The sequence below is a fragment of the Simochromis diagramma genome, unplaced genomic scaffold, assembly GCF_900408965.1.
Source record: "Simochromis diagramma unplaced genomic scaffold, fSimDia1.1 OVJJ01000656.1, whole genome shotgun sequence".
NCBI lineage: Eukaryota > Metazoa > Chordata > Actinopteri > Cichliformes > Cichlidae > Simochromis > Simochromis diagramma.
Window position 1 is genome coordinate 2,537,569 of NW_024387038.1, and position 10,438 is coordinate 2,548,006.

General features: G+C 39.0%; 1 protein-coding gene across 1 annotated transcript; it reads left to right on the top strand.

Moving 5' to 3' along the window:
• The first annotated feature begins 235 nt into the window (after positions 1 to 235).
• On the top strand, positions 236 to 8,416 carry tm4sf5 (transmembrane 4 L six family member 5). Its single transcript, XM_040043503.1, has 5 exons — positions 236 to 609; positions 1,632 to 1,712; positions 3,386 to 3,528; positions 5,882 to 6,074; positions 8,052 to 8,416. The coding sequence occupies exons 1-5, from the start codon at positions 436 to 438 to the stop codon at positions 8,067 to 8,069; spliced, it is 609 nt and encodes a 202-aa protein (XP_039899437.1). The 5' UTR covers positions 236 to 435; the 3' UTR covers positions 8,070 to 8,416.
• Positions 8,417 to 10,438: the final 2,022 nt, after the last annotated feature.

The following is a 10,438-nucleotide window of genomic DNA, read 5'->3' on the forward strand; positions in this document are numbered from 1 at the left end:
CTCTCTAAACAAACACAATTACACTCACAATTACACACACGTACACAGCCCCCCCACACCTTTCCATGTAGTCTATCAGTGGTTCACTTTTTTCTCTGGTTAACTTTACATTACAAATATAAGTCTCTACCTCTTTTCATCTTTATCTAAGACGTGTGAGGAGACGCCCAGCTCTGACATCAGAGATCGGGAGCACCCACGCCAACATCTGGCCTTTGTTCCCTCTCTGTTCCCCGCTGTAACGGTCACTGCTTGTATTTGAGTTTCGTGGCGTGAGCCGCCACAGGTGATCTCCTCTCTCTCGCTCTCTTTCGCTCTCTCTTTCTCTCTCGTTCACCTCCTCTTTTTGGTTTCCTGCACTTTTCACCGACTTCCTCTTGAGAGGGGAGTCAGATCCACAGAGCAGCCAAGTGAAAGAAAAAAGAAGCTTAAGCCATGTGTTGTACAGGAAAGTGCGCCCGCCTGGTGGGCCTGATCCTGCTGCCTTCAGCCTTCATCTGCATCATCTCCAACCTGCTGCTCTTCTTCCCCGACGGGAAGCAACTGAAGACCAGCGAGATCTCCACCGAGGTCTGGCTCATGGGGGGGCTCCTCGGAGGAGGCCTGATTGTGAGTAAACCGGTTCCACGCAGAGAGTCTGGTGAAATGTTTTATTGCTCATTTTTATTGGGTTTTTCAGCCATTATGTTTCGTAGTGTAAACTAGTAAAGTTAAACTGCTTACGTTTATTGAGTTTTATTGAGAATTACTACTGCATGATCCTTTTTAGATTAGCATAGAGTTTTGTTAGAGCATTTTTATTAATAGTACACGCCTTTTTGTCTCTATCAGCCTGTTAGTGGTTTGGGGTTCAGCGTGATGTTATTATTTGACTTGTCATATGTAAAACCAGTAAAAGCAGCACCTTTAACAATGGTTAAGGATTATTTTATAGAGGGGTTATGACTCACTGAGTAAACATTTTTAATTCTAGCTCAGCTTATGTGTACATAGAACATGCTTTAGATACCAAACCATTGAAGAAGAATGTAAATGTAAGTCATTCTGAAAATAAATAATGAATGTAACCAAATCACACCACTCATATAAAAGATCTTTAATAATAAAAATGAATAAACTCACTTAAATGCATTACTAAAGTATTTATGCTGCTATAATTGAGATAGAAATGTTGTAGCGTTTACATTAATTTGCCAGCTTTCATTACTTTAGTTTCCTTAATGCTATTAAAGAAGCTAAAGTAGTTAAATTGTGTTACACTTCCCTTATTAAAGGGGACTATCTTGACATTGTGTGAGCTATCACTATCAATAAATAATTCATAAATATTTAATATTTTGTGCTTCAGTATAACATTTCAGTTCAGACCAGGAAGTCTGATCCCTTTCGTCTAACTTTGGGATGTCGCTGCCTGCTGGGTAAACCTTGATGCAGGATTTACAAATATTTGGTTTGATAGATAAGCGAACATACACACACACACAATTGTGCACATGCGCACACACAAATAAGTATGTAACCTGTGGGTGGACCCAAAGAAATAGAAAAAAAAGAGTTTTTTGAGAGAATTCATCAACAACAAAAACCGTTTTTTGATAGCAGATGTAATGTTTCGTCTCTGCACCTGTCAGATGCTGTGTCCGAGCTGTTCAGCTATCAGGGCCGGGGGCAAGGGTTGCTGTGGACAAGGTTGCTGTGGCAACCGCTGCCGGGTGAGTGAAATCATTTGAAAGATTTATTGCATTTCCATGTTACACAATACTGTTGTGTGTGGGGGACTGCACTGATAATGATGTGTAATAAAAGGTTTATAAAAGTCCAAAGGACAAACTTTAGTGCATGATCATTAATGTGCCCAAATGCTCTGTTTGAGGTGCGCCTGACAAAGACAATCATTAGTACTTCAAACAATAAGTATTTAAAGTTTTGCTGAAGATGTTTTGCAGAAGTACAGCTCTTTAGCTGAATTCCAGATCCTCACTTCTCTTTGATTATTAGGAACTACGTCGCTAATTACAGAAGTGAGGAGCCATTAAGTCTGAATAACCAGACAGCAATTTTTAAAAATATGCACTGCTTCGACTTTTAGCATCTTAGGTCATTGACACTTAGAAAGAAAAAGGGAAATAAAAAAAATATGTTTGCATTGAAAGGCTGCTAACGTTGGAGGCAGTACGATCCTCTGGGTTAATTATATGCACTGAGACCATAAATGGCTAACTTTGAGTAAGCGTAGGCAGAAAGCCACTGTGTGCATGAGCTGTCCATGTGATCACTGTCCAGTAACACATCACAGACGTGCATTTTGCCATTCCTTTTTATTTTGGGTAGATAACCTTGCAGTGATATCTACAACGGTACATAAAGGGGTTAGTAAATTCATCAGATCACCTGTCATAAAAACAAGAAAACACAAATATTGATTTTTAATGCAAAAAACTTGATTAAAGCTACAAATGATATTTTTATTTATCGGGGAAATATGCATTAGATTTTTATATTAGCAAGTAATCAAAACTGGCTGTTTAAAATTCCTGGATAACAAAATTACTTATATTTTAGCATTAAACTTTTTAAAAATAAATGTTTTCATTAAAGAGCTTCTTCGTACTGGTGGATTAACCGTTACAGGCACTATAACAGAAACTTTTTTTAATGTTATTACCAACACTGTTAATTTAGGGCAACTGCAGCCTAAACCTTACACTGGTTGGCAGTTTAATACATTTTTAAGCACTGTTTATATTTTACATATTGGATAAAAGCCATAAAACATGATATCAGTTAATTAGTAACCTAATAATTTTTCTACAGGGGATAAAATAAACTTGTTTGTGTTTAGCTTTACTCTATGTCGACCTGCTTATTTATTATTAAAAGAAAGCTCCATGATGCTTGAGTTGATAATGTTTTAGTTTTAGGGCCTGATTATTTATATTTTTGCAAGTTTTCAGAAAAAAAAAAGTTAAAAAACAAAAAAGGAAATCATTTTTCTCTTTGAAATAGAAGTTAAGCAACACAAGTTCTCTCTTTTCCAAGCCCTGTTCATGGACTTTTATAAAAACCCCAATATGGAAACCAAAACCCTTAACAGTAAATATTTAGGTTATATATATATATATGTATGTTGTATGCTTCATATAACTTCTGTGTCTCCTACAGTGATTCATGGCTCCTTCCATTTGTTTTCCACATTAAGTTTGAGTAAAATTAACATGAACTTGTCCCAGAAAAATGAAAAAAAGAAAGAAAGAAATGATGAATGACAGCAAAGAGATCACCTAAAAAAATCTCTCTAAAGGACAAACATACTTGTACAGTTACAATAATTCATAATCTCTTGCATGAGTGAAAAAACACCTAAATGTTCTCATCTTTCTTTTAGATGTGCAGCTCGGTCATATCCTCCGCCGTCGGCGTTCTTGGAGGGATTTACTGCACCAGTGTCGCCTCAGCTGGGTTGGCTGTTGGACCCAACTGCCAGGTGGAAAATGGCGAATGGGAGTACCCCTTTAAAGACACGGGCACGTGAGTGTCCCACCTTCATCATTATATTTTTAAATGTACTTTTTGATAAGCACTGAAACAGCAGATTGAGCCAGTAATTATAGTCTTGACTGATACCCTTCAGGCAGCTAAAATATATACATTTCCTTTTTCAGTTATTCTTCTTTTCTCTTAAGTTATATTTAACTGCTTTAGCTTTCTTTGAGAAGCACCAAAATATATAATCATTACTGTATTATTTTTCTTCCTTTGGTTGGTTTTGTTAGAGTTTGGCACAGAGTATCACCCTATCCCTAACATCCCCCTCTGTCACACCAACCCTCTAACATGTCCTCTGAGGTCTTCCTCTTTTCCTCCTGCCTGATGACTGCATCTTCATCTTCCTTTGTGCAGTATATCCACTATCCCTCCAATGTACAGCTCAGCTTCCTGTCTTTTTATCAGTGCCACCTTCTCTACGTCACCTTCCCCTTTCAGCCCTATCCTGCAATACTCTTAAAGTCCAGTAGGTGGCACAGCGAGCCAGTATGTTCCATCACGTATTTCTTGACCTTTTTAAACATTTGCAATATTCATCGATACTCAGACGGAATTAAAAGGGTTACATAAGCATCCACCCAAAGTGATCGTCACCGCTGAGTCATTTTACAAGCAGGTGATAAAGGCCCATCATGCAATTAGGACAACTGTTAATAAATATGAGCTTGTTGTTAATATTCAGGCTTGTCTGTTATGACAGCAGTTTAAAGGGCAAACCAAGAAAAACAAGTCTGATTACACAATACATGTTGGGTTATTAACATGTGACCTGGGCTTGTCCTTCCTCCAGAAAACTTTAAGTTCCTCTTTCTCGTTTCTGTTCTGTCAACTGTCGATTTTTAGCCCAAACAATTTTGCCATTTAATATTTCTAATGGTGCTGAAAGGATGATATGAAAAACAAGAAGTGATTCTCTCAGATCATAAGACATGCTCTATATCTGCTGCGAGGAAGGAGGCTGGGAAAGATGCCTTTGTGTTTGCTGTCTGTGTCACTATGAATAGGCTGCGATAAGATATCAAATTGAGGAAACAAATTTTTCAGAATTCTAGATTGCAAAAAGGGAAATGATTCATTTATGTATCAGTGTATTTTGGTTTACTTCGTTGTCTTGTAATGTATTCTGTACTTCTGTGATGCCGTTTAGAGGAAAGCTTTAACCTTCAACAGCCTTTAAATAAAGTTTGAAGATGTCACATATAAATATTTACTGCCTGCAGAGTAAATGCTGATCAAGCACTGTCCTGCAGTGATAGTGTTTAATGTGAAAGGGAATTTCAAGAAAAGACACTGCAGGATGTTGATCAATGAAAAACTTTAACTAATATAAATTCGCCCCATGAGCAGCTGTCACAAAGAGAGAAATCAGGGACATAACCTTACTTTTGCCTGTTCAGACTGTGCAAGTTGGACATTGTGACTCATTTTCAGTTTACTGAACAGCTGTTTACTGCTGTTCTTGGTAATCTGTATTGGCTTATTATTTTTTTTAACCTGTTTTTTTAGCTGTTGAGTCTGTAACAAAATGCAGTCCTGTGAAAAACCCAAGCTCAAAGCCTCTTCCCGTAAAAAGAGCATCCCAGCACTACTTAGGGTTGCAAAGCTGCATCTGAACAAGCCACAAGACTTCTGGAACAATGTCCTTCAGACAGATGAGACCAAATTTGCGATGTCTGGACATAATGCACCATGTTACATTTGGTAAAAACCAAACACAGCATATAAACAGAAACACCTCATACCAGCTGTCGGCTGGTCACTGGACCTGAGCAGCTTACATTTGTTGATCCAGCCAGGTCCTATTAGGCCCTGTGAAATATTTTTTTTACATGATTGTAGCAATAATGAAATAATGTTCTAAAATATCAAATTATATCATATCTAATCTTCGATTTTTCAAACAAACAAGATGTTCGTGAGATGTTGAGCTGCGGCACAGACTTGTTTTTTCTTGCCTGGACTGGATTAACCTGTTTCCAGACTTTGTGCTGATTTAAGGGGATGTGAGAGCATATCAGCAAGAAAGAAAATATATATTATTTCTCGAAGAAGCTTGAAGAAGCTTCTCGGATGAGAGGTGAAACGTCTTCAAGTAACCTAAAGAAGTCCAGACGCTTTTCTTTGCAAGCTCCTTTGACTATATTATTTCTCAGAAGTATTCCTTTAATATTTATGTAAATAAGTAAGGTTGAAAAGTTTTACAACTCGCTTTCTTTCTCCACCTCACACTTTTTTCTCCTTCACTTTTCCTTCACTTCCCCATCCATATTTTCATTAATGCTGTTAGTATGAGCTCTGGTCACTGCTTATGCTCCACTGCTCCTCTCCTTCACAGGGGCAATGGGAGCTACCTTGTAAACCAGGATATGTGGACTACATGTGTGCACCCTAAAAACATAGTGCTGTGGAACATCGTTCTGTTCTCCATCCTGCTGGCCATGGGCTTGCTGCAGATTGTGCTCTGCGGCCTCCAGGCCATCAACGGCTGTTTGGGATGCATCTGCGGAGACTGTCGGGACAGCAAAGACGTAAGTGAACGAATCCTAAACCTCTGCCTGAGCTGGGCGAGGGTAGAGGAATTCCTTCTAATCACTTGAGTGTATTTGAGTCTCAGAGGTCAGACGTTCGAGGCAGTAAAATTGTAAACAGTTTATTCAAACATGAGCGTCGTAGTGACGACTCACTAATGTGCTGTAGCTGGTTTGGTTGCTGGAACTGAGTCGGCTCTTCTCGGCAACTCCATTTATGGCCGTTGGCCATTTTGTACTTCCAGGCTGAATTTCTTTAGAGCTGTTGGATTGCGGGTCATGACTTCCATCCAGCCTGTCAGTGATTACAAAAACAAGTTTTGTAGTTTGGATCCTGTGTTGATAGGAAAAGGGCTCCCAGTGGGGACGGAAACAGCACTAATTTAAAGGAATTTTTAAGCATTTTGGGAAACAAGGTCTAAAAAAATCGATACTTTGTATTATTAAACTAATTTAGACTGCAGACTGTATAAAAGCTCTAGGAAAAGAAAAAGTGAAGCCAGTGTATATGTGCCCTAACCCTTAATACCTCTAATAACCAGCAGGGGGCGACTCCTCTGGTTGCACAAAGAAATCATATTATAAAGAAAATGTACCTTTTTTATGCTTGTTTTATTTTTTTCAATTAATAATAAATTTTTATAAATGATGTTCCTGTGTAGGGTAAAATAGCTGATAAAGCAGGTTGTGATTCAGAGCACGAGCGTCAGATATTCAGGAAAGAAAACAAAATTGTAAATTAACAAAAACTTTCTGGTTTATAATTACAAGACAGTCTGAACAATGAGATTACAGAATTTTTTCTTCACTGTAAGCTGGGTTTGACACAGAAAATAGGTGCTCGAGCTCCTACCATGTGGGAACAGCAGGCACCACGGGCCCTCTGGTTCTCAGTCACACCCGCCTCTCGCTTGTTTAGTGCTATGTTGTTCTAAAAGATACTTCAAGGAGTGAGCACATCATACACTTTGTTTCAGGGCTGTGTTCAGCAGACAAATTAATTTCACAGTAGTGCACGTTGCATTATTTCACTAACCTAAACCATCCTCACATCCAAATGTAATTACAAATGATTTTAAAAAAAGCCAAAATGCAAAACTCGAGTGCAAAAATGGTCGTCTAACTATCTGGTAACCTTTTCAATGTATCTTTTTACAGAGCAGTTTATGGCTGATGTACAAATTGAATGACTGATCGATTGATATGAGACATAATGTGCCATTTGTAGGTTTCAGTTGCTGCGAACAGGATCTTCATACTTTTGCGCAGAGCCGAGCTAATTTTATCTCTTGTTTGTCTTTAGTCGTTATGCAATCTGAAACCTCTGCTTGTTTGTGTTTGTAGTGCAAATTCACAAATAAGCACATTTTTCCAAAAGTGCAATGAGTGCATGTTACATAAAAATCCAAACTTGCACAAAGAAATCTAAAGCTAAAACACCAAACTCAACAATAAAAGGTTAGTTTAAACAAAAACCTTTAAGGTCATAAAAACATTCCCATGTCTCAGATATTTCAGATAACATTTTCCAATACCTTCCTCTTGATGCAGCAGCTAAAAGAATTACTAAAAATATACATGATGTAAAAGCAGTGACAGATTTCTTTCCATGAAGGTGCAATAAGTAAACCAGCAGCTTGACAGAAAACAAGGTCAAAATTCATAAACACCAACATGAACTGTACGAACGACAAGACAAATCCACACGCTAAAGATTAAGCTCACATTTAGCGCACGGTTAAACATCTACTGGTGACCTGCGTCCTTCTACTTATCTTTAGACATTATATCCAAAGTATGCAGCAATGTGCTTTGGTGGAAACTTGTCCACAACGTCCACATTCACATGTGAACTGTATCATCAGATGTCTACATATTAACACAGTTCTCCAGTTTATTAACACCCCTGTTAGTCATTTGAGAGCCGGCGTCCTGTCCGATATGTCAACTGAACATGTGATGTTTGTCCTGCTGCAGGATGAAAGCGGACTGTAAGGGCGAAGAAGACAATCCTGCTGTGACCGGCCTCCAAAAGGGCCCCCACGCTTTTCTCCATTGGTGCCACTTCTGTGAAGAAGCTCATCGACTCGCTTTTCTTTCCTCTTTCCAGAATGTGTCAGAACCGAACTCCATTATTTTGTGAATTGCAATCTTCTTGTTTGTAATCCCTTTAACTGAAATAATTTATGAAATAAGGAGTAATTCCTGTGCTGAGGACTCAACGCAGGGCGGATATGAATAAATAGTAAATAACTGTTTGATGTGGGCTTACACTGTATACCAGGCAAATGTGAAAATGTGATCAAAGCTTTAAAAAATAAAGGCAGCATATTTTTAAATTACGCTGGATTTGCTCTTCGTTACGCAGCAGCGCTCAACACTTCATCTAGAGGAGTGCTGCTTTACTAAGCCTCATTATCAGTAAGAGATTGTTTCAGAAAGGTGTCAGACCCCATGGTTGAGTACTTTTAAACCACGCCATCGCTATTACAAAGACTTTCAGACATTTCGTCTAACAACAACTTGTGCACGAGCCTATGGTACTACATTTATCACCAATCTGGTGGCTGTTGCCAATCTGAACTGTAATAATGGTTCCCTGCTATGATTATAACCCACAACCAAATTATGAGCTATTACACAGAACTAACACAAGCCTTTAGACACCCTGTGTGTGGAGCATTGCTACAGCAGATACAGCTCTCACAGCAGCATTAACACATATTTCAGGACGCAAACACGGTAATATAAAGATGTTACTTGGACGTGCTGGTTGTGAATTCTGTGCCTGAGATGACCGTATCAGTAACATCCATCATCTGCAACATCATGCGGATCCAAATGAAGAATAAAAGGTGGATCAACCTCACTGTGTGTGGAATGGGCATCCACAGCAGCATCACATATAGATCACAGATCCACTGTAACCTGTTACTCATCATCTGACTCCAGCTCTGTGTCCATGACCGTGTGTTTGTTTTTTATACAAGTGTCAGTGGAAGTGTTGCTGTACCTGCATGTCCAACACCACAGCAGCTGTTGCCTTTGCCTGTCTCTACTGTATCCTCTGCACTTTTGTCACTATGAGCTATTTGTGCCAGATGTTTTCTTTAATCTCTTTGGCCTTTAAAATGTGCATCTAACCCCTACCCCCCCAAAAAAACAACTACTTAAATGTGTTAAAGGTGCATATGTTTTTTCCCTCCAGAGTCAAATTCAGAGGGTAGTTATTTTATAAAACTGGAGAGTATTAGTTATGTGGCATCCTTCCCACACAGTGGCATCTCCCTCGCTTTACAGGGCTGAACTGTGACTCTGTCGAACATAAGAATCAGTTGCCAAAGACTCAAGTCTGGTCCAAAGGATAACTTTGGAAAATGTGAACAAAGGATAAATTTTAACTGTATTTTCACAGGTTTTACAGCACTTCTACCTTCCCCCGATGGCCATTCATACCTCACCAAAATAAAATTAACAGATAAACATTTAGAAGAAAGTTTGAAAGTATGATTTTTACAGGGTTCCCCATAAAAAAACAAAAAAAAAAAGAGGAAATGCTTTTAACCAACAAACATTTCCTGTTGTCTAATTTCAGGACAGTCAGAGTTCTGAGCTAACATGACTTTTACACATTTATTTCTTACAGCTTAAGCCCAAAGCAGCAACCTTTACGCTGACAGAGGATTTTCACTGGTCTGACCCGCTTAAGATCAAACTTGGCTGCATGTGGCCAATAATGAAAAATGAATCTGACATCCCGGCCTTAACCTGCAGCCGATTTTACCCCAGTATTAAACCCTACTATTTGCTACAGACTTCTTTCTTATCTCCAAAAACTCAGTCATGCCCTCACAATGTGACTGCGCAGTAAACACACACACACAGCTGTAACAGAAGTCTCTGCACTGTGTCACCAGTTAACTCTGATTATCCAGAAGAACTTGAACACATCAGAGTTAGCAACTCTGTAAATTACTCATCCTGTTCCTGTGTAGTGAGAGAGCCAGTTGTAACGAGATTATTTTGATTAGACACAAGGCCAAAGGTCAGAACGCCCCCTGTGGACACTGGGAACACTGCAGATGTACACAGTCTGCAGAAGGAGCGCCTGTTAGTGTAGGTGCAGGTTAAGCTCGTAATCTTTTGCTGCCTGGAGCAGCTTCGCGGTAATTGTTACCTAACTTTCAAGGTAAAAGCCTGTTGGGAGACTGCACCCAGGTAAATATAGACGCGCTCTCTTAGGACATGCCAAATAACCCAAAGCTGTATCTGTAAGGTAGGCTGAGCCCCTTTGGCAGCAGAGATAAATGAATTTAAACTGCTTTAGTGGCCTGATTTCCTCAGTAATGATGTCTCTTTTCTTA

What these genes read in the sequence shown, in the direction of transcription:
- tm4sf5 (XM_040043503.1), top strand. Translation starts at nt 436, where the DNA reads ATGTGTTGTACAGGAAAGTGCGCCCGCCTGGTGGGCCTGATCCTGCTG. An exon ending in GCTGTGGCAACCGCTGCCGG is followed by an intron (nt 1,713 to 3,385) that starts GTGAGTGAAATC and finishes TCTTTCTTTTAG; the next exon opens with ATGTGCAGCTCGGTCATATC. An exon ending in CCCTTTAAAGACACGGGCAC is followed by an intron (nt 3,529 to 5,881) that starts GTGAGTGTCCCA and finishes TCTCCTTCACAG; the next exon opens with GGGCAATGGGAGCTACCTTG.